The sequence below is a fragment of the Opisthorchis viverrini genome (genome assembly GCF_000715545.1).
Source record: "Opisthorchis viverrini unplaced genomic scaffold opera_v5_14, whole genome shotgun sequence".
Taxonomy (NCBI): Eukaryota; Metazoa; Platyhelminthes; class Trematoda; order Opisthorchiida; family Opisthorchiidae; genus Opisthorchis; species Opisthorchis viverrini.
In genome coordinates this window covers 3,354,574-3,382,120 of record NW_008751670.1, presented here as the reverse complement: position 1 = coordinate 3,382,120, position 27,547 = coordinate 3,354,574, and the positions used below count along the sequence as shown (strand labels likewise).

The window sequence follows — 27,547 nt, the reverse complement described above, 5'->3', positions numbered from 1 at the left end:
TTGTACAAGTTCCAGTGGACTGGTTGCAGTTCACTTCTCGAATTGGAAAGGTCAGGGTAATGTTTGCCAAGCTCCAACACCTATGGCGCTGGCGTGACATCAGTTTGTGTGCTAAGAATAAGGTGTTCACTGCGGCGGTAAGATCCAGGCTGTTTTATGGATCAGAAACGTGGCCTCTACGGCAAAGGATGTATGGAATTTTGGTCTTTTACCACTGATGTCTCTGGCAGTGAAGCATCAGTGCCAACACTGATGTTGCTGTCATTGATGATGATGATGTCTCCGATAGGTCTTTTGTGAGTATCGAGTTTACGATACTGAGGTGCGCCAGATGGTTTTGGGAAAAAGGAACCCCACCGCGATGGAAGCTTGCAGTTTACGCTGGTTGGGATATGCACCTCGCACGCCAGAGGATCGTATTTCTCGCGAAGCTCTCTTTGACGAAGCCTATGCTGAGTGAAAATGACCGAGAAACGGATGGTGTATGAACTGACAACGAGTAATGCAAGCGCTGGCTAGTTGACAACTGTTGCATTCGTGGATGGACACCCTGCGACCTGCCTTTTCTGTGGTTAGTGATACTCGCGGACATGACTGAATCATGTAATCAGTGGCGCTCGCACATCAGTTTGCACTTTCAGTTTGCTGTTCGCTCAGCTAACTAGACTTATTCATTACGGACTAACTCACTATGCTATTGTCTTCAATACTTGGGCGAGATAGCCCAAGTGGTTAGAGCGCGAATTTACTGACCGGAAGGTCCGTGGTTCGAACCCGACCTCTGCCACTCGACTTCCCCTGTCTAGGCTGTCATCCAGGCCCGTATTTTGTCATTTTCACCTTACTCTTCTGTCCGCCATCGCACATAAAGGTTACCGGACAGTAACCACTGATCAATACAAAGGACCTTCCGAATAGATGGTGCCGCTATTTCCTGATGGATTCCACGATGGTATGCGCCTCCTCAACGGCAGAGTGATCCTTCTTGTTTGAATTAAGTTTCCCCAGTCGATGGTTTTGGTTGAGGAATGCGGCTGTAGCAACGTTCGAAGCATTCGTTTCATCAACCTTAGAGTCCAATTCTGGAGTCTGGACTGCTCTTGCTAAGGCTTACTAGTATCTCATCCCTCCTGCTCCCATCGGGTGGAATGGCGACAAGGCACCGAAAGGGTGTTACAGCTGGACGACGACGGGTAGCTTATCACATGGTCACATTATTGCGTCTAAATCACGGATAGATAAGGGTAGATAGATAGGGTAATGAATATTCGGATCCTGCACTTCGATTGAGGATGTGACTAGGTTTGTTGGAAATTCCTGTGTATTACTGCATTTTCAGCTGTGTGGATCACATTGAAGACGGTTCTCACCATGGAAATACAAAACTCTCCTGAAAGTACTGTATACTTTTCTGTTTTCTCTCCGCTTTCAAGAATACTGAACTACCGGTCACCCAAAAACAACTTAAAAACTAAGAGCTGATTTATTTTACTCCAAAGCCATTCCCACAATAGTCTCATTACTGCCTTTGAGTTATTTTTTCTTGGCATTTCGCGTCAGTCTGAGATGAAATTTTCCGTACAACGAGAAATTTTTCATCTAAATTTAAACCAATAATGAAACGAGGATTTTTCCGGCTGCTAAATATCTCATTGCGGTTGTCCACTGGAATTCTCTGCGTATCAGTTTTCTCATCCTCAGTCAGCAAATGCAGTCCACGTAATAGCGTAGTGCCAATATCACGGGAGAAGATTTCGAAGTCGTTTGGCGAGTTATTTTTCACGGGGTAAACACATATTTTCATGTTTTTCTTTTGCAGCTTCACTTGGGATAGATTTTTATCTAAATTGGACCATATGAGACCAAATTTGAGCAAGAGTGTGACTGGTCAAACGACGCAGTTGTACTCGGGACTAACAATGAGCATCAATCGTGCGACCCTCCCTAGCGTTCCGTTCTTCGTCCCGCCTAATCAAACGCCTACTGCTTCTGAAGGTGTTTCCTCTTTTGTTGGACAGGATGATCCAGCGGTGGAAACAAATTCTTCTGCTACGATATCTAGCGCTTCTTTGAGTGGCGCGCCACTGCCTCCTATTGAAATGGTAAACAGTTAATTTTCTTGTCTCACAACCTTGTCGGTTGAGTTCGCTTCTGCATACATTCTAACGGGGTTAGTATCAGAACCTGCCATTATTTGATTTGGTTTGTGGTTTTGTAGTTTTTTCTGTGTACTTCGTGGCCTCTGATAGGTCTTCAGACACTAGAAATGTCATTGTTTTACTTCTCAGCTTGCCTCCTGGATAAGGGCTGTGAGCACTCCTTTTACTGACGTTGATGGCACTGATGCACGTGACGCCTCATCTGATATACATATTCCTCAAACTATATGGAATAGGTAGTACCTACAGTTCCCCAGCTTCGCGCCCAATGAATGTAAGCGTGGTTCACTGAAAGCTGTAACGCCTCATACGCATTAGTGACTGTTTGGAACAAGAGAACCTCTATATAGTTAAAACGTCGATAGCTAATTGACATCCTGGTAGATTTGCCCACATCCAGGGAAAGCCCCATGATACATGGGGCATATCACACCTCCAAGCCGTATTAAGGAAGCGCACTACAAACTTCGTTCTCTATAGTGTCTCCCCTCGTCGTCCTTCATCGCTCAGCAAACTGTGGTAGGTGTAACCGCTGTACGATTCGGTTTATAGCTGATAGTTACGGTGGAGTGACTGAGCTTCCATTGCTTGCCTGATATGCTTTTCGGGCTGGAGATATAAATCCAACTCAACTACACTCGTTGATGGCCGTGGATGGGTTCAATATACCGGCACATAGGTTAAACGCGATGTTTTTCACTTATAGTGTGATTGATCCTTACTAACTGTAGTGAATAAATGTTATGAGTAAAACTCCAGCTACGATTTGCGTTTTATACAAGGGAGCCCCGATTGACTAAACGTTCCTTGGGAGCGAGGTGTCTGCAGACCCTGAGGTTTTTTATCATACCCACCTGCCTGTCTGGTTGCCCAGGTTTGGAGGTACTTTTTTAAATTAATGGTCCGTTACCCACTAGTGGTAGTTTTGCCGTGTGCCCTCCATGAAGCCTTTAGAGTAGATATTAGTCAGGATAGGGCGAAAACCGTCTGATCCGTTCACCCTTTACCCTAAACGTGACGATGACAACTTCTGACCTGTTAGGGTCACGTTCAAATAAATTCATCGATCTCGTTGCGCAACAGGTGTGCACGTAAATGTGAATGTGCTTTTCATACAAAGACAGGTTTACAGAACTGACACCAATTAACCGGAAGACTGACGACAGGAATGGATATGTTGATACAGGTGTTCACTTATTCTTTAACTGTGCAAGTTAACTAGGCATTCATCCTATCATTGAGTTTCTTTGGTCGAAGTAATACCGCCACTTTCGAGCTTTATTCCAGTATCTGGGTTGTACGGAAATCCGATATTTTACCATTGTTCCTTCCTCTTAGCCACCTTCACATGGATCCGCAACTCGCTCAGGTCCGCGCTCACGTTACGTGCTTCCTCCAGGAATACAGACCACTCATTCTGCTGTGGAGCCCGTTGTGCCAAGTCTGCCTCCGCCTACTCATCTGCCCATGACAGGAACACAAGTGTCTCCTGGGCTACCTCACCCGAATGAACCGATTTCCCCACCAACTTCGATGGCTTTCGTTTCGGAACCGCATGCGAATCAGGCAACTTTCACTGGATTACGTACGTTCTTAGATTTACCAAAAAATGAACGCTGTTGTTTGATGTGTTTGCAGATCTTCGCAGCCATCGTGGTGGTACTCGTTGATTGCAAAATGTTCTGCCTTCATACGCTCAGTGTGGCAGATTTCTCTTTAGCAATAACCTGAGGGTATTGAGCGATAACGCTCAGCCAGCATTGTGTGTTTCTGTCCTCAGAGCAATCCTCAAATGATTCAAAAATAGTACACGACTCAATAGCGTTACGTGCTGAACCATCGTAAAGCACTCCAGACACTTCTTTTTCACAGACGCCGGTACTGCAACAGACCTCGAAATTTCCATGAATGGAAGTTTCATACATTTGACTGGGGCTTTCCTCTGTGTTAAGCTAGCACTAAGTCCCTCCCCCATCCACCTTTATTCTTTTCTTTACAATAAGGCTTTCAAATAAGTCATGGCTGTACGGCAGTGAAGCATTGGTGTCGAGCACTGATGTCATGCTGTCGTTGATGATGATGATGAGAGGTTCCCAAGAGATATCCGAGCTTTGTAGTATTTCAGTACGTCCATCTGGAGCTAAGGCGCTCATCAAGTAGTTTCCCCGTTCTACATCTCTGAAGACAGCAGTAGTAGTCTTTCTACTTCTCTGCGGTCAGCGCACACATCATTCATTATTCTTTGGTCAAGATGTTCATAGGAAGTAAATCTGTCGATTCTTGAATCGTAACCTGTCAGTACTGGGAGCTTACGTATTTCGAAGGACTCACTAACAGTCCTATCTTGCAATTATGTGTATTTCGTAGGGTCCTGGACTTCACGAACTGGTGTGTGGTATGCTTCACTTCGTTCGGTTACCTGATATACTCAGCTAGAGCGAACAGAAACATTTTGTGTTGTTGTAACGTAGACTGTTTTCTCCAATATTATCAGACCTAAAATACAAGATTCTCAACTCGGAGTAAGATTGTTCTTGTGTGTAGTTTGTACGCGTGACTTTGGTGAGAAGAATGTGTCTATGTTGATGGGTTCAAATATCTGGCAGCTGCGTGGGCCGTAACTGTGCTGTGATAGAAGCCAGTGCGCACACGATTAAGGCGCAGGCAACTTTTGATAACTTGCGCCACCTCTGGTTTCAGAAACAAGTTTCACTAAAGCTAAAGGGTCGTGTGTACCTAGCAACTGTAGAAGCATTCTTGCTTCATGGCTGCTCAAAACGCCTGTCAAAACATGAGATTACTCCAGAAATCCCGCTGGGCGTAGACTCTACGGACAGGCGATTGTTAACTCACCAGAGAGTGGCGCTCGTATACTGATCTTCCTATAAACGTCCTTTCGACATTAACATTCTCTATCTATTTCAATGTGTATTTTATGGTGATATGAATAACAATATTAAGCAGATATGTGGATAGAAAGGGTGGCCTCAACGAACCTCATTAGTTGTGATAAAACCTGTGAATAGTTTGTTATAAACCCTTGTACAATCAGAAGTGCACGAAGAGCATGTACGAATTCCAGTGACTTCTCTCGAGGCTAACATTTTTTACCATCGTTATATGTGACGCTGCGTAGATATTTAACGTAATGCGTAGACGTGATCAGTGCACTGGACGCCCAGACGAAATTCTGCTTGGTGCTCATTTCACATGCATCGAAGTCACATTATTATTGAAACCCGTAGCTAAATAATGCTAATATAAATGAATGAATAAATAATGAGCCATTAGCTGTGTGATAGCACTTGCAAACCCTACACCTTTATGGTTAGAATGAACTTTTTCGAATAATCAGTCCAGCATCATTTGTCTGGAACGGATGTTTGTTACCAAAGGAGTTCGGACAGTCTGGTTAGGGCAGAACACAAACACACTACCGTATTGTATCAACACTGGTGGAAGCGCATATGGCCTGGAAGCCTGATGGCGCTTCAAGACAAAGCTATATTAGTACTTCGTAAACTGGGGAGGCATATAAACTCACAAACTACTACACCAGTTGAGCTGGTTGAATGATATAAATGATTACAGAAGCCGATTGACAAATTGCTATTGAAAGTGTTCTACCCAGCGGTATAGACGATAAGTTTTACAATGTGTTAGATTTCCAATATTCTCTGTTATTAACGTACTAACAGACGGAACTCTGGTTCCCCCTTTACAGCTCTGTGTGTCCCCTGTTGCTTTGGGATCACATATTCTGAAGGTTTCTGTTTCCACCACGTCTTCTTATCCACGCTTAAGCTGACGCCTGACAGACCGCGTAGTCGAACCATGCTGTGGTCCTGAAGGGTGACACGTATCAATACATGACCGTAGCGATTCATAGCCCTAGCGATTAATGTGTGCGCGCTCGGAAACACCACATGCTGAGTTTCCATCCTCATGTATTGCAGTTGTCTTCCCAGTTGCGATTAGTTTCTCCGGATGTGGAAGATTTTAGGGCATCCTTAATTCACAGTTACCACAGTCCTTCGACTATCAAACGGGAAGTTTGCTTCTTGGGTTTAACGGAGAAATGCAGCAAAAATCCATATCGAGCAAGACCGTGATTTGAACTAATATTCTTATTCCAGAGCGGTCAACAATCGAGTGTTGAGCCTTGTCATCGTTACCTAAGGTTTATATGATCAGTTTGGCTGCATGGTTGCTCACTGGCGTTCACTGCGCCCAAATCCAGCACTGCTGAGGAACATTTTGTAGTCAGTAGATAGCTCCAGATCATCGTCAGCAACACCAGTAGCTGTAAAATCCTCATACTTCCGTACTGTGGTTCTGGCTGCCACAATTTCGTTCGATTATTCGGGGAGGTGGGATAGGTAACGCCGCATCGGAGGCGGTTGCTGATGTAGTTGATGCGTAATTCCAGGGTTGTGGAATTTTCTGGCTGCCACAATTTCGTTCGATTATTCGGGGAGGTGGGATAGGTAACGCCGCATCGGAGGCGGTTGCTGATGTAGTTGATGCGTAATTCCAGGGTTGTCAGTGGAATTTTCATCGAGAGGGATGCTATGTATTGAAAGCTGTAGCTTGAAAGCATGAGCGCCATTGAGGGCGCGATTGGGCCATGTATGACATTGACTTGGCTCGGGTTCCCCATCCAGGAAGACGGCAATGACCCATTTCATTCACTACAAACGTTAGCACTCAGTTCGTCCTAGCGAATCAGCTCAAAGAATGAAACAGTTCAAAGTAGACCGGTAGTATGTATAGATAGCCAAAATGTGTGGTAACGAACTCTGGATGAATTACTGAATTTATCATACTTATTCGGGGTTAAGAATACCCAATCCGTTCCGCTTTAGAGAGAATCCCTGCATGCTTTTTCTATATACATCAGTCTCGTGTTTGGTTTATCTGAAACGGCACTACCATACTACCCGTTGTATTATTAAGATAAGGATAAGCTTTATATAGCATGCTAGCTAGTAAATTGACTGGGTCTCTCGAGGGTTACTTATGCATATAGTTCTTCGAGGTTTTACATGGGCACTCTGTTGGAAGTATGATATGGTACGAATTCACGCCTTGCATATAGTTCTTCGAGGTTTTACATGGGCACTCTGTTGGAAGTATGATATGGTACGAACTTCACGCCTTTTATGAGACAGTTTTTTCCGATGCTTCCGAAATGTTTGTCTGGAAGTCAAGTTTTCGGTCTGTTATTTTGCAGCTGCCTGCCAGCCAGTGACAGCCACTTGGTTTTACGCGACGGTTGTGAATCAATCCAGAATATGGTGGCCGTTTTCTCGCTACGACAATTCCCGCATCGAGGCCGAAGCTTTCAGTTCATTCAGTTGCGCCAGTCCATCGTCTTCTGAAACCCTTGTAACTGCTGATGAATCAAAGGATGATATAGTGGTTCCTGTTGAGGGTGGGCGGTATGATGTGTATGTCAATCGTCGAGAGCGTCGCGCCGTCTACTGGGATGAACCAGTGACCGAAGTCCGCCGGGCTACTTGGTTTTATCGGTGAGTGATGACGGTTCAAAAATTTAGCTCTATTTGCCTATGTCCCCATAAGACAGACGCAGTAGCTTTCGTGCCGAACACTGTCTATCTTCTCTTTACAAGGCGGGTATGGATGCCTGCACATCTCACCCTGGTTTCACAAACACCCACGCCTTTTCAATATGCGGGGCTCGGATCCAGTCAGCTCTCCGCTGCAACAGAAATGTGTAGCTACGTGAAACCATCTCAAACACCAGATGCCATAAGTTGTAACCACTGTTGTACTAGGTATTTCGTTCATTCACCCTCAGTATCTCACCCTCTGTGTAACGTCCAAACGCATCCGTCAGGCGCATGCCTGTCTACTTCTTTATCGTCCATGAAATCCGCCTTAGTCTCTTTGGCTATTTGTGTAGGATTTTGGATATTACTTGGATACTACGATAAACTGTGCATATCATCGTCTACAGGTGCGAGTAGAGCAATTTCATGCTAACATCATGGTATAAACTTTAGGCTGACGGATCATATTCATACGAGAACGATTTCATTTGGAACACTATTCTGGCTACACACTCGAGCCGTCCTTCATGAACACGGTTTCATCCTGGTGATCTGCTAGAGACCGAAAACAGCAGGTCTGAGAGTTAGGACGGACAATTTATCCCTTGGTGCTTAACAAAATTCATCGTCGTCGTGTTATTTGAAACCCACCAAACGTAGCTAGTCTGCTGTGGAAGATGAGCTTATTGCACACTATCACTGATGATTGATCAGGTGGTTGCTGATGTGTTCGTCGAGCTTGGCAACTGACTTGCGAACGAGGATACATCATCAGTTGGCTGTATCACCCTCTTCACTACCTTGTGGGTCTATGTATTATCATCATCGTTACAATGCTCATTTTTCTATACGTTGTGAGCTATGTCTGACAGTTTCAGGAGAGGGATCTGCAATGACAATAGCCACCTGAAGCCTCAGTTCCATGTCTTATCGTTACCAGCCTTTCTTCTGTCAATGGCTTTCGTCATTCCATCAGCCACCAACTCGTTTGAAGTAGTCTGGCGATCGTCAACGTGTTCGTTATCCAGGCCCAACTGAAACCGAAACATGTTGTCAACTTCCACAGATGGATGTTATTTATTGCACTTTTTCTAGAACTATCTTTCAAACTGATATTTTTGGCGCTAAAACCCGAATTCGGATCAACCATTGATTTTGGTGCCTCCGTTTCCACCACGCTTACAGTTCTCCCAATGAGGCTCGTGTGTTGCCGTTCTCTGAGCGTATGTGTGATCTTCTGGAGGTACAATACAAACTGACTCTTGAGAACAATCTATGGGGCCAGCGTTTTGAATTGCCCTCGGAAGATCCGCGTGGTGGGACTGATTATTTCATTTTTCACAATCCACAGGTAACTGGTCCTCCATATTTATGCGTATGTTATCTGTATGAGGGAAATCTTTTTCAGCTTATTTTATGCAGTGGACGTCTCCATTTGGCCACATTCCCTAGTTTAGCTCGCTGGTAGCTACCCATGACATTCATCCTGTAGGTGGATGAACTCTAGACGAGTGGAGGATTTATAGGTCTTAGTAATCTCTGTCCAGAGAAGTATGTGTCGGTTTTTCAGAAGATACTCTCTTCAGCAGCATCTTTTAACATATTTTGGTAGTATAATGAGTAAAATGCTAACAATACGAGACAGTGTCAGACATAGCCCTGTCGTACCCTCAGCGACGCTCGTGCATCCGAGCTATTGCCTTCAATGCTTAGCTCCCTTCCCAATCTCCCCATTTAAAAGTCCACTGACAATCCTATATTTTCTCATCAGTGCGCAGCTACCTAACCCGCTTCTCCAAATCGTCGGTGAATAAAACTGTGACAGTTGTGACCACTGTACGACAAGTACAGTTGATAATGATGATGATGACGACAGTCAGCTGATTTGATTGTCAATCTACATAGGCCTTCTGTATGAATCCCGTCCCATGGATCTCCACCTTTTTGCACCATACACAACTTCCCAGAGTGGGCTGGTTTCATTAGGAACTTTCTCCGAGATCAGTTAGTCGGGTCACTCATTGTGGCACTCATAGCTCCAGCGAACAGTCGTAGCACAGGTGAGCAGTCGGCGGCCGTGTAGTCCATGAGGATACACTGATACTTGTGATATCTCTACCCTGCCAGAAGTCTATCGACTGCCACTTCTGAGGAAACTTCATGCGATTCAACTTGAATGAGCCAAACTGCCGGGTTTTTTTCTTGACAAAATCCTCTCCTAACTTCAGAAGACGACCATCTGAAATAAAAAAGCTTTACATTCCCTCTGATGTTCATGTCCAGCAACGGAATGTCCAAGGAGGTTACTTGTGCTGTAACACGAATTGCAGGAAACAGCCATTTTCCGTCTACGAACCGTTGTTCAGCTGCTCAGTGCTCAAATGTGCAAGGATGAGTCGCACTTTGTTTCGTGGACTAACTAGTCACAGTAAATGGTGCATTAAACGGAAAAGATTGAGTGCGATACCTACCCCAAATATTTTTCGCCAAGGATGTTTTCTCTATCGCTACGTGAAAAGCGTCATCCCGGATGATCGAAGAGTTGTATTGTTTCAACGTTAACTGTACGCTGTACTTGAACATCGAATTGGACGCAGATGATGGCGTTACCTGGAGACCTAACTGAATTCCGGCTCAGTATGCCGTTTTATTTTTTATTCTCCAACAGAACGCGCCACATGAAGTTAGTCTCCGGTTTCGGATGGTACTTCATTCGAGATATCAAAGTATTTTTTCTATTCATGTCATGGCTAGTGAAATGCCTATGTGTTTTTAACCTTGAAGGTCTTGGTTAAAATGCTTTACATTCAGGCTCCATCAGAATACAGTGTTTTTTGCAAGAGGGTACACTGTTTGAGGTGATTATATTTCTTTCATGCTTTCATGAAAAAGCATGGTGAGGGAAATATAACCAATTCTCCTTACAACTTTAAAAGTTTCGTAAATGAACTCAGCTCACCTTGGAGGAATAGCTGTGAAACCTTTCTCTTTCTTCCCGGGTATTTCTACTTTCCCGTCATCTAGTGTTAGTGTTGCTAGCCATTTAACCATAAAACCATGAGTGGTTTGTGTTAACTTTCTTTAAGATACCACCAACAGCGCTGGTGGCTTATCGTCTTACTTTAATGCAAAGCTAATGTGCATCTCTGACCACACTTCTTCCAGTCAATGATACAGTACCGTGCATGGCCTTATTCAAGTGTTACCGCGCCTGGTGCATCGACCGTAATCACGAAGAAGACACCCTCTTCTTCGGATGATCTTCGCCCAAAGGCTATCTCTACCCTTAGCGAGGCTGAGCACGATAGTCGGGTTTGTTTTATACGTCGTGGTTTAGATGAACAGTTGACACAACAGTTGGAAGAGGGCGAGTTTCTTCCCGTGGATCACGTCTACTTTGTTGTCCATGGAATCGGGTCCGTCCACAACTTGAGAGGAGAAGGTTTGGTTGAGTGCGTGAACGGATTGCGGTAAGCTGTCTTGTCCATACACTGAGTACCAATATGTTCCAATGTCACTCATCCTTCTCCTTCTGAAGCACTTTATCCCAACTATCCAATGCAGCAAGATGGCTTAGTGGTTAGAGCGCGGATTTGCGGACTGGAAGGTCCGTGGTTTAAAACCGCGATCCGCTTGGGCAACCTGGCAGTATCCCGGCCCTCATACTTCCTTCGGGTGGCATGGCAAATGGGCACCGAAAGGGTGTTACAGCTGAACGTTTATTATTATTATTATCCAGCGCAGCATGGAAGGTGACGTTGTCCTATAGTTTGTATAATTGAATTTCCGAAGTGGAAGTGTTAGTATTACCGCTCCTGTTAAGCCCAGCTGTTATCAGTCTTAGACTACTCCTCTCGATCCCCTGTGAGTGGAAACCCTGTAGGACTAACAATGTGCTTGCAGGTTTGTTATCTCCATGTATTGTGGCCTATGGGTCTTTTAGCACGTACCAGGCTTGCGTGAAGCACATTCACATGTATGCATGTATGCATGTATATATTATGCCGATCAAATGTGTTGTCGTCCTCCTCACTCACGTGACGTGACGTGCTTCTGTTGTGCTCATGTGGTAGAATTTCGGTCTTGACTTCTAGGGTTTACGGCTTTTACACTGGAACCAGTAACTAGAGAGCCGTTTTATTTTTTGTTGACTAGCGGTTAACACCAGCAGGTGGCTGTTTGTCGGGTGGCAGTTGGTTTATTCTTCGGTCTGACGACGTCTCACGTGTCGACGAACAGACTGGCAGGCATCTGATGAACAGCGAATAAACGCACCCGAACTACTAGTATGTTCACATACAGTTAACACAAGCAGTGACCGATAATGATACTTGGAATAATGCATCATCATCTCCGTCAGTGATTTATGTTATATTTTACAGGGTCGTTTTCCAATGTGGTGGTTGAAAGGCTCATGGCGGTGTCATTAGGCTTGTTTGCAGACTCATAAAGTACTTTGACCTGACGTGAGCGACGATGATTTCACACCATCTACTTATGACTTTCGCGCACTTCCCTCTCTCTCTCTTGCAGTCGGACCGCGCTTATGACTTTCGCGCACTTCCCTCTCTCTTGCAGTCGGACCGCTCGCCAAATTGCTCGTAGTCATTTTCCGCATCACGATGGTCGCGCCGAGTTCATTCCGATCATGTGGCATGACAATCTTCACTCGGATGCCACTGGTGTGGACGAACAACTCAGTCAGATAACGTTGCGTAGCATACCCAAGTTGCGCCAGTTCACCAACGGAACGCTGACTGACATCTTGTTCTACACTAGTTCCAGATATTGTCAAGTGATTGTGGACGCTGTGGCCAAAGATATTTGCCGCTTTCGGGAACTGTTTTTGGCTAGGAATCCGAACTATACTGTAAGTCCTGGTGTTGTATTCGATGTAAAGCATACAGCCATTCGACGACTCCCAGGCCACTCAGTTGTCGCCTGTATTTCTTTTCTATCGCTGCTTTTAACTGAAGAAATGCACGTGATCTACCAAACTCCGGCGCGCCACCGGGGCTGGATTGAGCGTTCGTGTGGACACTACTCAGCTTAATGCCTTACCTAACCCTCTCACTAAAGGCCTGCTACTGTCTCATAGCACTAAATATTGTGCACTCTTCGATCGCGATGCTTTGTACGTACCATAGCATGCACAACTCATATCTTAATCTATCGTTCCAACGCAGGCTGCTATGTCCCTCATAATCATGCCACGTAACTGCACCTTCCCATTTCATATCACTCCATTGTGATAGTGGAGTCGTATGTAGGGATCCGGATTATTACTACGACAGTCACTCGCAGATCATCTGCGCAACGACATAATTTGAACCCTAGTATATAGCTGCATCGCTAAACTGGGCCGATGGGCCAGCAGCTTTTCCACTCAACCGCATAGGGCAGCCAGCTACACCTACATGGTAATCATTTCACCCCCGCCCCACAAACCAACGATTAGTTTTGGCCAGGAATTAGAAAACACTGATATGACAAGCAATCTGTCTGTGGAATACAGAACACTTGAAATTCGGATGGTCGTGAAAGCTGGGGCAGAGGACCTAAGAAACGAAGCATCCAAGGCAGCAAACATCTAATTATGTTACCCTAAACACCTCATCTCTGGCATAGTTTATAAGTATCCGAGCCCAGTTCCTTTCGTTTTCCGAAGGTCTAAGCTGCATTACTTTTAGACCCGTCATACCGGTGGCTTTATTTTGCTTCACACCTCATCAGTTGTGTTTCTTGCAATCAAGTACTATTAGTTGGTATGAAAGGTCAACGATAGCTCAACATCCATGGGGAGCGGATTTTTAGCTACAAAGTGCGCGGTAGCCTGACTGATCGATGGGGGCATATGTTGCACCCGCCTTGATGTACACCAAGTCCCATGTCTTGCACAACAACCTAGCAGTGGACCTTCAGTGAAGTGAGCGCGCAAGGTACGCAGCTAGATAGTGACTCAAATTTTGGCACTAGCTTTCAATCTACCTTCATGCACTTATTAGTGTTTGATCGCTTGTGTACTTTTTTGAGTGAATAGTATGGCAAGTTTCAAGTTCACTGTTGGTCGTACCTGTTTCTTAGCTGCTTCTGGTTATCTATACTCTATTTTACTGTCAACCTTCCTATCTACAGGGTGGATTTTCTATAATTGGACATAGCTTGGGATCGGTGATTGTGTTTGATTTGCTGGCACATCAGCGCTTACCCTCACAGACTATACCAGAGGTTGATTCTGCTGAAATCCCTGAAACCTCCTCAGAAGACAATGATCCTGACAATGACCATCCTGTAGAGGATCGTACAAATGAGGAAATGACTACAGATAAAAGTGAGCAAAGCAGTAGCACCGGAGGAGAGACTGAATGTTGGTCACTGGTCGGTCATGAAGACAGCGGAAAGCAGAGTCTTTCCGATCTTGGACGTCCCGGTAACGGGGCTGAGGTTGGTAAATTGGGGAATGATGCTGATGTCAATAGGTTGATAGAGTTGTTGGTACAAACCGGATTGACAGAGAACCAGACCAGCCAAGTGATACGCACGTGGTTAAATGAGAAAACCAAGCAACCACGTGTTGGCCGTGCAAATCAAACTGACCTCACTTCCAACAATAAATCGGTCCAGCTCCCGTCTCATTCGTTTTGGTTGGAAGGCAGTGCCCAATCACCTGCTTTGGCAGCCGGATTCGGAATGCCGGTTGTAATCTACCCCCAACTTGGATTTCCTATCACTGCATTCTTCATGCTGGGCTCGCCTTTGCCTCTCTTTCTGACCGCCAGAGGAATTAAGCAACTATCCACCGATTATCACCTACCTACGTGTCCTATGTTTTACAACGTTTTCCATCCGTTTGATCCAGTGGCCTACCGGATGGAAACTTTGGTGGATTCGACTTTTCAGGTAATTTTTTTAGGCTTTTTTTAAATTGCCTTACCGAATACATACGGTTATCGGTCAACTAGCATATGAAACATCATCTCCACGTAATTCCTAACTGTTTTATTCTCATGCTTGTCTTGAGTGACCGTAACTTTTTTGTGTTCCCTTAAGCTCTATCCGAATCAGTCATTCGTTAACCGTTTATTCGTTGCATGAATGCGTTGGAAACACATCTCTAGTCGTATAAAATTCCTCGCCTGTCACGACCTAACCAACTCTTTGGTTCAATGGTTCAATCGAACCGACATTGAAATTTCATGTCACCTCTATGCAGGAGTCCACTTTCTACCTTTTTCGTCCCACCCTAGGGTGTGAAGTACCGACGTTCAACACGGCTGTTGTTGTCAACAATGAGCAGGAAGCGGTGAAAACGTCTTATTGTTTCAAATGCTCAGCTCCAAAGATGGATTGTTGAAGCAACCAAATTAGCTATTACTCATGATGGCCTCAATGTGCGCAACATTGAGGGTCAAGAGGAAGGCTAAGATGGAGTTTAGATCTGTTATCACAAAGCCTCCACGGTAAGCGACAGTTGCGTCACAGCGAGTTCGGACATCGAGAAAGTCTCATGTTCAATCCTTCACTGTTTCCTGATGAAAATATGAAATAACTGTCCTGTGAGGTGTTTTCCTAAATGGAAAAAGATACAATGGACATCGTTGATATTAAATACGATGCATCTCCAATGCTCCTTCACTGGCTTTCAGATCTCTGTGATTTGGTGCAGTACGACGCGTTCTGTCCACAATTTGCTGACTAGCTTCAGGTTACATGCTCGTATGGATTTCTGGGCTTCGAAACAGCATTTTTCAGGGATTTAGCCAAGATCTTTATGGATCTAAACAACCATGAAAATGGTGGTTGGGAACAATGTGAAGTACTGTGTTTTATGGTTACCAGGTCGTTCTGGATTGTCTCGTACAGATTCCACGGCCGATTCGACAAAACTGTTGGTGATATTTCTTTGTGCTAGTACAACCAAGTGACCTGCTTATCAGTTATTCCTATTAACTTTCCCCCCTCGACGGTGACCAGTTTTACTGCGCAGCTACAACTGCCCCAACATGAATGAGGGTAGCAACGCCAATCGAATGCAAGAGAGCAATGGGTCGAAAAATCGGGTGCTAAGTTTGTTCAATAACGCAATAGAGTGTTCTGGTTGGTTCGAAGAAGGAACGCTGATTTGGAGCTTTTTTCGCGGAACAACTGTTCCTTCTGTGCTGTTTTTTGCTTGTCAGTTTCTCTACACAAGAACCAACAACAACAGCAATACACCAGTAATAAATGCTCCTGCATAACTGCCGTACGAACATGAGAAAGAATGTCCAGTAAAGGGTGAAAAGAAAGGAGAAGAGAGAAGTATTATAGCAAACCACCTGGTGTCTCTGTGCAAAAATGGTCAAGAACAAGATAATTATGCATGGTGACAGCAACAAAAATGCATCTCAGCATCAGTGGGATTGCCCCAACGTCCTTTCTGAATCTTATCCGAAACAGCTCCATCATACAACGACAAACTTTAGTCCGTCTAGGAAGTGACAGAATACTAGCCACAGGGATCGGCTACATGTCATGTCCCATATGGTAATTAAACTTGGTGCAAAGAAATTCTCCCAACCGGGAGGGCGCGAAGATCCCAAGGCACCCATTTCTTTATTGCCGCCCTTAGTTCATCCTCCTCAGCTGTAAGGACCTCGTACTTGTCGTACAGTGGTTGTAGCTGCCACCGTTTCGTTCACCAATGATTTGGGGGGGTGGGGTAGATAGCTGCACATTTGAGGCGGGAGCTGATGAATTGGGACGTAAGTACAGGACTGTCAGTGGACTGTTGAGTGGGGGGTTGGGAAGGGAGCTATGCTTTGAAGGCAATAGCTTGGATGAACGAGCGCCACTGAGGGCGCGACTATACCATGTCTGACAATATCTCCAACCGTTGGTGTCCCGTCCCGGGGTCCCCATCCAGAGAGATGGCAACGACCAGCGCGGCTGAGTTCGCTGGTAATAGCTTTCACACGTTGCCGCCAAGTCATTATCTGACCTCCTTTGGCTCGTTTTCACCCCTCAGGTGTTTTTGCCAACTCACGATTTGCCCTTCACAGGACTTTCGCCAACAAATGTTCGGAGTTGACAGCGCTGGTAGTTGGGACTTGTCCAAACCACCTAACCTGATGAGTTTCACTTGCTTCTTGAGTGTTGGTCTTACCTAAAAATTCTTTATTGACTACTCCAAACGTTCTGTAAAGTAAACTGCATAGAAAATCCGGGCCGAAACCCACTGGGCTATGTTGATGGTCATATCTTTTATATTCATTACCCAAGCACAGAACTCACCACGCAACGCGAAGAATTATCTATAGGGACAGCATGATGTTAGTGCGTTGTCACGACTCACACTTTTTGGAGTGAACCACAAGTGGCATCTGATGGTGTGATCGATTTGAAGTGCAAACTTTCTCAGTTGTGGGAGGCACCATGTGACCAAACGATGCCAATCGTTTCGGAAGTTTGTATTGCACTTAAACAACTTGCTATCAACACGCAACTGCAGTATTTCTGCTTTTCGTTTGTTATCTGATGCGTCCGCCAGACCGAGCCCCACTTACGCGGTCATGCCACCGGCAACGAGGATATCATCCAGTCTCTTGGCTGTTTTAGTACATGATGTAACGCACTATCGAAACTCTCTTTGACTTCGTCTGATCTACGTTCTGTTGTGGTATATGCAACGCTAATAAACAGGAAGTGATTCGTCTATACTTTGTGGACTGCTTCCGCAAATTTTGTAAAATGAACAGCTCAGAGATGACCATTAACCAGTATTTCATCGAGCAAGGACAGCACTCTCTGTTAGTTGCTACCGCAACCGGATCATCGGTTGAATGCGGTCGGAAGCGATTAGACAGTAACGGAGTCGTCATATTATCAATGTCGCTTGCATATTAGATTTTCGTTTTGGACACACAGCATCCATTAATCCAAAGCGAGTCCATCATACAACCAGGAAAGGTCTATCGCCATAATTATTTCAGATGGTGAACGTTAGAAGTAACCAAATGGCTTGGGCGTCCGTTTTGGAGGTTTGTGTGTATCGGGTTGTTGTTGCTGGCGGCTAACTGCGATCCAACTTGGTCAGTATTGTGTTTGCTTTTCGGCCGGAACCGTACATGAAACCCCAAAAGAATGTTTGTGTGGGAAGCGTATATTGATTGACTAAGTGTAATTCTGTGCGCATTGCACTCACTTATTTTTGTAATCTTCGAATTCGTACCATGACCACTATATTATCTTAAGAATCCAGTTAACTATTTAACGTCGTCCTTAGTCGATTCACCTTCTGCGTTCAGTCAGCATCGTACATCGTTAAGGCAGTGTTTCTCCTATCTGGCAAGGTGATATCAATGAACTACGTGTGACGCTCCTATCCACCTACATACATAGTGCTTTGAGTGAATATCACCGGCCTATCACGGACAACATTTACGCCCTTAGCAGTTATTTCAGTGAGGTTGTCTCATATACGCCACAAGTCTTCTCAATTCGACTTTTATATCATAACTGCTTAGAAGCGATCTGGTGCGAAGTACATCCCCTATCATCACATCTACTCAATCCTTTCCACTCTGAAGTGAAAGCATCTGATCTCAGAGAAAGTCCATGTTTTTGAACAATAGCAATTTAGCGTTGTAGAGATTTCGCGCCATGTAGTATAGTTACCACTTGCTCTCCAATCGCTATCTTTGTTCCCATGTTACCGAATTCATCACCACAACCGTGGCGTGACAGTTGTCTTTTCTCCACCAAGCAAAATAATCCTTTTTTGGCTTGGTTTCGAACACCCACTCCACTTTTTATGCTTGTAGCTTCATCTACAAACTTTTAATTTATCTCTCCCTCTTCAAATTGTGAACATACCAAACCCCCTATTTTTTTAAAAAAAAAAACTTCAGTCTTTGCAGTTCGTTGTATCTTTCCTCTTTATCCTGTCCTGTATCCAACAGCCTCGTGCAGTTCTCATGCCTCACCATAAAGGACGGAAACGTTTGCATCTTCAACTACGTGATAACTTGGCTCGCGTAGGTGCCGATTTGAAAGCGAAATTATATCAATCAGTACAATCGACTTGGAAGTCGCTTCAAGAATTCGCCATTTCACACGGGTAATTCATGTGATTGTTTTGCTCTGAACGTCGTTCCGTACCTGATGGAATAATAGATCGGTAATCATTACTTTTCAAGGTCGAACTAGGTTATCATTATCGATTCATTTCATATGAAAAGTTCAGCTGACCTATTTTTAACCGTGTCCTGCGTAAGGTGTGTCCTACTTTTGACTTAACGATATTTTTAATCTGCTGGCTGTCTCTGGAGTATATACAGTATTCGCCAAAAAGTCAGACTTGTCCGAGGTTATTACTGAACAATAGTCGCTTTGCCTCTTCATGTTAACTAGCTCCCCAAACCCACTTTGTTGCGTAGAATGGAAGAGACTGGCGTGTAAACGGGGGCCACATAAAATTGGCTTCATTTACTGCCAAGTTGTTTTTGTATCCAACACAGTGATTGCAATGAAATAACCAAGAGTTTATATTATATATATTATATACATTATATATATATATATACATAATGTAAATTATGGATGGCACGGGCACTTCATTACTAGCGTTCATTCTAATACCATCATGCTCAGGCCAGCTGATGGCTGTGAACAGGCCTTGGCCAATTCGCCTGTCGATCATATTCCTTCGTATATACACCGTAACTATAGCTCACCCGCAATGGTAGGTCGGTCCCCATGCGAACCGCACTATCGCTTTGGCAGTACTCAGATTCTACCAAACGTTTTCTCTTGCTGATGACTCTCACACATCACTATCGTTTATTTTTGAAAAGCATGGTCACAGACATAAAAAGTAAATGCAAGCGATGGATGTGGAGGGGTTACAGGAGAATATTAGATAAAAAAGAAGTGTCTCATTCAAAGTCGTACCATTAACAGTTCCGGTCAGATAAGATGAATACCGAGAATGTTTGGTATGGAGACAAGCGTGTAAAGACCAACAACCGAAGAAAGGACAAACAGTGCTGAATGCTCTTGAAGGCGCGGTCAGCGCTAGCACAGTCAAGGTTCGCACACCTGACATAAAGTAACCGCCATACTGAGTCTGCTTTGAGAGTCAACGGCAAAAATGTACATTCAGCGTACCACGCATAAAGTTGTCGTAAGTACGCAGAGTCCACAATGGCACCAGTCACTGACTGTGACCTTAGGGAATCCCAGTCCAATAACAGCCTCGGCAGATTGAGGAAAGCAGATCCCTCGATATGGAATGACCATCGGTTGGTGGACCAAAAAATCGGCATCTCAACCAATTGCACGTAGGACTGAGATTATGGTGAGGGAACGTTCATCAGCACCATACTTCTGCTTTTTCTTATTTCACTCCGAGTCCATCCGAGACTATGTTGACGTCTGTTACACTTGCTCGGCGCATTCACTCTTTCGACGTGCTTCAGTGATATTTCTCAACTTGTTTTCCACAGAATTAGACAGGAATCAAAGTTCGACTGAATTGTCCCAGTGTTTTTCGTAGACAAGGATATACACTGAAAATTTTCGGACATTCAAACTCCTTCATGTATGGTTCATTGGTCCTAGTCAGTTCCTGTGTCCGCGACGTTTTCGAACCCGTGTTCACAGCCGCTCTTCGCTTAGATGCATCTAACCTGTCTACCCCGAGTGGCTTCCAGTGCATACACGCCGCATGTAATTTGAAACCTTTTGTGCAAGTCACAAAAATCAGAAACGTAGCTGTATCCGACTAACATGCTTCGAATGGCCCAAATCTGGATTAACGCCGATTCAAAAACATCAGGCAGCAATCTGGTGGTGGGATATCATGGCATTTTTTAAATTTTGACTATGCTAAATTGGTTTGCCTTGGGGAGATCATTAATAATTGGTTGTGATAAGGCAGCGCAATCAAGTTCTGAAAATGTAGGTCTGTAGATACGGATACCACAGAGTAATCGAAGGGGGGTTTGAAATCCTCAAGAGTTCGTATCGTTTGTCCCGTTCAAATAGGGTCCCTAGGTGTTTCTCTATCGACGCAGCTGATGGGCTAATTTTAGAATCATGTTTCTTTGGTTTGCTCAACAAGTGCAGCGGTGTGTTAACCATCTGTGAGCTGTAGCACTCAGAGCAGGCAGCTGACTTCAACCGAACCTGATGAATTCGAGTAGCCCGGAAAGCCAGGGTTAGTCAACAGAAATGGCTATTCCGCAATACTGTTCTCTGCAACTTTTAACGTAGCTTAACAAGATCCGTAATCGGATGGATAACTGCGGCGTCATAGTGTCAAGCTATGCAACCCTCTAAGTACACTCGCTTACCACTGTGTTCAAATCTCAAGCCAACAATGGTCGCTTTGTTTATATTTTTTTGAAATTATATTTACTGGACAACCATTACAACCTTATAGATAAATGGGCAGGTATACCGGACACCGACACAGAGTAGTCCAGTCGTCGTGTAAAAATCTCTGGATAAGTGAATTTGACTAATCCCAAAATAGCCCTACCAAAGGATACCGTATGAATTGGCATGTTCAACTTGGTTAGTGAAAATGGCAGTTCTCGCTCGGCGTCTGCGGTTCACACGTTCGGAAGTGAGGGTGGCGGGATCTCCATCTACCACCCGTAGGTTCGGGTGCGGAGAACCTTGGCACATGCTCACGTCATACGCTGCTTTTGTGAGCTGTCAGACAAAAGATTACCATGTGGAAGCCAATCCATTGGGAGTTTATTCAGTGGCAGGTTACGAGCAGTTAGTGTATACTGTTGCAAATGCAGTCAGCTCTTTTGGGCAGGTTACTCCTGAATTACAAAAACCGTGTCTTCGTTTGGTACAGTTGCCTACTAACTGAGTGCCTGCCTTACTTTATTTCGTTTTGTTTCATAACTGATCGTGCCACAAATTGATCAGTTTAGCAACATTTCTCCACACTTATCATATGATCAAGTTTGTTCCCCCAGTGAATCTAGCCCCTCTTAAAGTAGAGCGCATATTTTGAAAGCTACCGTACCAAATACCTGGTCAATAGCGCTTCAAAATATCCCAGCCAGTTTTAATTGAACTATAAAAAGTCGTAGCCGTTTCCTTTTGTTGATGAGATCGACTATGTGTTTTTGCGGATTTGATCTTCATCTAGCTAATATAGCTCTAACTGATCTATCTTTTATATCTGGCTCAGTGACCCTCACCCTGTTTTCTTGCAAAATTGTTCAAAAGTGACCATAAGCTGAAGCCTGTTTATTCGGCTTAGGAAGTGTCCCGGTTACGCGCCGCGCAGGCGCGGCAACAAACCAGAACTCTGGGTTTATGGCAGCTTTTCGTATAACTTCACTCATCCACTACATGTACTATGTCTACTGTAATCACGTGCTTGCGCGTGTACCGATAAGTTCCACACGCCAATAGAATACTAGTGCTAGTAGTCACGCCCTTCAACTCTTTGTATCCTCAAGGTCGTAGCCACTTCTTTCTCACGAGTAAGACTAATTACAGTGCCCTCCGAGGGCGAAACTACTCGGCCTTCACCTCGCTGTAGTTAATGATCAGCTGTTACGAGGAATAGCTGGCTGCTCTTAAGATTCATATGTCAATGATCACGGTAGGTCCGAATTTCACAGACTGTGAAGCACACAATGGGGTGTCAAGCAGCTAACTCGCAACTGCATGAACTGTTTATAGAATTCATAATTTTGCTTTTACACAAGCCTGATCAAAAACTGGGATTTTACAACCCAGCTATTTTTCATCCTCGCTGTACCCGGACCTTACACCACCCCATTGTCTTTCACCGCACAGTACCAAACTCTTTCTCTGTGTAATGCTGCTAACACTTGATGTTTGGTTTACTCGTTCCCTATGTATCCGAACTCCATAAGTTCGCTGTACATATAGACACTCGTGATGTACATTAATTTGGTGTGACTAAGGTCCGTCATGAGTTCTTTATTTTTGCTCCACCTTTACGTTCTAATTCGCTATTCAAGGTTTTTCGCCAATCAGACTGATGAGTCTGATAGCCACGGCACTGGAGATGACGATGAACAAACTAACGTCTTCAAGCAACTTCTATCACGGCTGGACAATCAGCCCGGTGAGCGTGACGACGCCGAGTATCCTTCATCCGAAACGGAGCTGAGCTTTAGCAGTCAGTTGAACCAAAGGCGACGTATAGATTTCGTACTTCAAGTGAGTCTTTTTCAGTCTAGTCTAACTCCGTGGCAGCCTTCCCAAGTTGCCCTAAAATATACTTACTTTACCTCAATGTACTCCAATTGTTCCCTGAGTGAGGATGAACTAGTTTTCTCACTGTGTCGAACCATGTCTGCCAGTGGACAACGGTCACCAAAAGGGCTTTTGCAGACGTCCATCCACTTTTGTCCCAGTAGGTAGGGATTTTAACTCGTTTATGCCGGTACGTCACTTTTCCCACTTTTTCTCCTACTGTGTTCCAGGAAGCACCGCTGGAGAGCTTCAGCGACTACTTGTTCGCCCTAGGTAGTCACGCTGCTTACTGGGAGTCTGAGGACACTGCATTGTTTCTACTCTCAGAAGTCTATTCTCTGAAATCGGTGGTGCCCGTTGGACAAAAGCAACTTGAGTCCTCTTCTGTAGCTGGGGAATGCAGTTTCATCCCGCCCACTGTATCGCAGGACAACTGCACTCTGCCCACTCCATCTGCTCCGCACGAAGCTCGACCGTCTTTCCCCACAACCCAAACGCAGTCCGTTTCGTTTTCTTCGGTTTCCAGTCCCGTGTTTACACCTCATTTTAACACCAGTGCGACTGTTCCACCACTTTACACAGGCATATCGACAACCTATTCTCAGCCTTCTACCTTCGATTATTCACAATACTCCAATCCCTCCTCAGGTTCATCGATTGCCCAGTCGGTGAATACCACAATAGCACAGGTCTCGCCACCTTGCCCACCGTTACCACCTCCACCTGGTTAGTTTCTTTTCTTCTAACCGGTTAGTTTGGTGTACCTAGCAGTCATATTGCATGCTTGCATTCTGCATTTGTTTAGCCCGAAAGTTTTACCTGGTCTTTTGCAGTCCTTATGCCCAGCATCTGTTAGTTAGTCCCACTGCTCATCTCTTTTTATGAGAACTGAGTCGGTTTTTCACTTTTTTTTAAATCTTCGTCATTATCCGTGAAGACCACACTTCCAAAATATCACTCCGTGTTTGCCAGGTGGAGAACTGCGCTAGTCACTGTGGAAAATTGACACTTCTAACTGCTGTCGCTTCACGGCCGAGCCACTTGATACCCCCTCACATTAAGGATCTTGGGATGATAGAGTCTCTTCAAATTCCTCCGGAACTAGGTGTTCAGCTCAAGAAACCCGTCGTTGACCAATGTCAGGTTCCAACAGTTCGCGTCCGTGCCTACCCGTTTTCCTCACGTATCAACAATGAAGAAACACGGGGTTACCCGGACCTCGACAGCAACAGTCTCTGTACATACGTTGGTTTCGGACTAGGGGCATTCCAATTAGCAAGTTCATGGGCTAATCATTGAGCACTCTGGATGTCTCGAAGACTGTTCGCCACAGGACCAGGTGTCATCAAGGGAAGCACAATACAGATCAATTTAGAGATGTGAATACGCTTGGTAAATAGGGCAGCGTATCGTACCTCACTAGCGCGATTTCCAATTCAAAGAGGTTCGAACCAAAGCTGCCAATTGACCGGTGCCACGTGCACCGGTCCTTTTTCAAGTTCTGCGAATGTATCTGAAAATATTTCAAGCCCACTCGGTTGCTTTCGTTATGCTGAACTGCTTGGATGGCTGATGTGTTACTGAATGCGCGTGCTACCAACTGCCGGCGAAAGAATCAAGACTAGACCGAACGGGAGCTGTGTCCATAAGCAAGCGATGAAGGGTGACATCATGCATTATGTGAGCGAAGCAGCACGATGGCTGATAGTGCATATTATACAGAGTGTGGGACAGCCAAGAGACGTCGAAAAAGTTGATCACACGGTAACCTACAACAAGTAGCATTTCGATGTAGCTGTAAAGTTCTGTACGTAGCCAAGGTCTTAACTCGCAATTCCCAGGTAAGGGTAGCTTCACAACCGAGGAAGTAACGAAACAAATGTCCGGTAGTTTTATTTGGAAGCAAAACACATCTTATCTGCTCAGGTTGTGGATGGACCGAATGGATTTCGGTTGACAGTCTGGACTGCATCATCTGGCGCAGTACCGGGATGTCACGTATTTCCTATGGCTTTCCATGTTGTTTCGCTTTTTGTCTCTTCAGTCCCTCAGATTTTTGGTGTCTGGTTGCTATTCTCTCTTCCCGCTCCGGTCTTGTAGGTGCCTTCACGTCTGTCATGATGGATACTGGACGCTTCGCCTCAAAATAATCCATTGGTCGGGTCGGCATCTGAAAGTTCTGGCTGCCTCCTTATTAATTACACAGTAGTTTAACCAGATATCCCAATCCACCATCGATGTAACCTCTTTTGTGTGAGGCTAACAAAAGACCGACTGTCCTGGAGCTGTCTGTGTTGATTTGACCAAATCATACGCATATTTTACTGCGAAGATAGCGTTGACAATGTGAAACCCACAAGCCTTTCTAATGCAATGTATCGACCTCAAAAGGGCCCCAGCGCCATCATATGGTGTCTCCAACCATGGTTTCGTGTTCATATGTAACAGGACGAGCTGTACATTATCCACCGATAACCACAGGTGATCTGAACTATCGATGACCCGGGCTCCAATCCCAGCATGAACGCCTCCAAATTGACTGCGGGCCTCCGACTTGAAATTTGTTTCATCAACAAAAGATGCAAAAGCCACTCTTTACTGATTCTTATTTTGACGCCAGAATACTAGAAAATATGGTGTCCGGTTTTTGTATAGTGATCTTTGCCTGGAGGGGAATTTGCGTCCCAAAGATTCATGAATGACCTCTGCAAATTTGGAGTCGTTTTTCAAAATTTGGCAATCCCACGCTAAATTTCATGCCACCGTAATGAAACGGTCTTTCCTGTAAACATGATTCTTTCTTTTCGTGATGACGGAAGGTTGGAGATCGAGGACGAATTCCGAACTAATGTGAGAGCGTAGAAGTCCGGAAAACTAACCAACTTGCCAACTAATATATGCGTTCCGTATTTCGCCTGTGGTAAGACAACCAAAACTTCCCTAGCTTTTTCACCTGTCGTTGTTCGTCCACCAATACAAACCGAATCATTGCCGCACCAAATATAGGGCTTAATTCATCCCTTCATCCTCTCAGGGCGTTCTTGACTATTTCCATGTTTAACAGTTTTTTAGTTGTCAAAAAGTTGTCGCCTGTGGGAACGGTGTAATGTCACTGAGAACAGCGGAGGTCGATGTGTGTAACACCTAACCTACATCCAGATCTCCAACAACTTGGTAATCCCTGAGCACTTGGTTTTGGAACTTAACGTAATGATTGAATGCCCTTACATTCCCTTTTCCAGGTCACTTGTCACAACAAACCCCCAAGGATATTCGGCCTTCGTATTTTCCTGCCTATCAGCATCACAAAACGAGGAATACTGCAACCCGGCCACCAGCGGCACTCGCACAGTTATATCAACCCACCGCTACAGAGCGAGCGCCTACGCCGGCTCTTCAGACAAACCTGATCGCCTCCCAGCTTGCAACGTCTTACAACTCGAATAACCCAATATTCCCTGCACCCCTTCCACCTGATGTCTTCCCTGTAGATCCTGGGACTAGCATGCCACATCATTACTCTCCGGCTGCAGCACATTTCATCGCTACGACGACTTCTGATCTGACGTTTTCAAACCCTATACCGTCTGCCTCATCGATGACCGCCTTGATGCCGCCGACCGCGTTTCCTGGTCCTTAGTCCTTAGATCGGAATGAAGGTTTCTCTCTTCCCATTTGCTGTGTTGTATGACCTTGATTTTTCGTTTCATCGTAGTTTATGTGCATGGAATTGGTGGTTTTCCAATACCCGCCACTATTAGTTCGCACATATCTGTGATTCTTACGTCTGCCAATCGCCCATCAACTTGTCCATTCGACTAATTTGTGACCTCTGAACAATTGTCAGTTCTTTCTTTGTTTTGTTTCCGGGTTCGGTTTCTACGGTTTTTCGTACGGACTTTTATTTGCCCGACGTATTTAATAACAGCTGTCGTTTCAATCAATCATGTTTATCTGTTTCAATCATAACTTTGAGGTCTACTGAACGAAATTTTAATATTTCGCACTACTATTCCCCTGTTTACTGCAGGTCATTAGTCCTCGAAATCGCTGGCACCAGTCTAAATGTAGTTGTCAGCCCCCATGGCTCACCCAAAAGACTATCCAGGGCACATTTACGTGATTAGCAAATGAACGCTAGCTGTGCCTTGTCGGATGTCTGCGATCACTAGGAACTTCAAGTAGATTTATCCAAGGATCTCTAACAGCTCAGAGGATAAAGTGCGAGCCCTAGGCCGACAGCCCTGCATCCATGACATTTCGGTCGTTTCCGTGGTTGAGCAACCGTACAGAGTTTCAGCCCTCTTGCTTCCTCAGAGTTGCGTTACAGCTGAACGAAAACTATTCAGACCATCCGTTTAAAGCTCAAGAGGGTAACTGCTCGGCAAGCTACTTTATGTGATGGATCCCGAACAACTGGATAATCTAGTTGAATTGATTCCACTGGTAGAATAGGTTTCTCACGCATGGTCGGAAAGTGTCTATGTCGGTTAAATACACAACCCCATGGGGTATCGGACCGCATTCGTGACACACATGACGTACTTCCGTTTTCCTTCAGGCGAACAAACAATTTGAACA

The 27,547-nt window shown here is 44.8% G+C and overlaps 1 protein-coding gene across 1 annotated transcript; it reads left to right on the top strand.

Annotated features, from left to right (window-relative positions):
* T265_01368 (hypothetical protein) lies at positions 1-26,948 on the top strand (the record flags this gene model as incomplete). The annotated part of the gene is made up of 13 exons (XM_009165374.1): positions 1-203; positions 290-456; positions 1,820-2,102; positions 3,498-3,744; positions 7,393-7,690; positions 8,918-9,083; positions 10,898-11,202; positions 12,311-12,602; positions 13,868-14,632; positions 18,670-18,827; positions 22,729-22,930; positions 23,197-23,692; positions 26,209-26,948. The coding sequence occupies 13 exons, from the start codon at positions 60-62 to the stop codon at positions 26,604-26,606; spliced, it is 3,921 nt and encodes a 1,306-aa protein (XP_009163638.1).
* Positions 26,949-27,547: the final 599 nt, after the last annotated feature.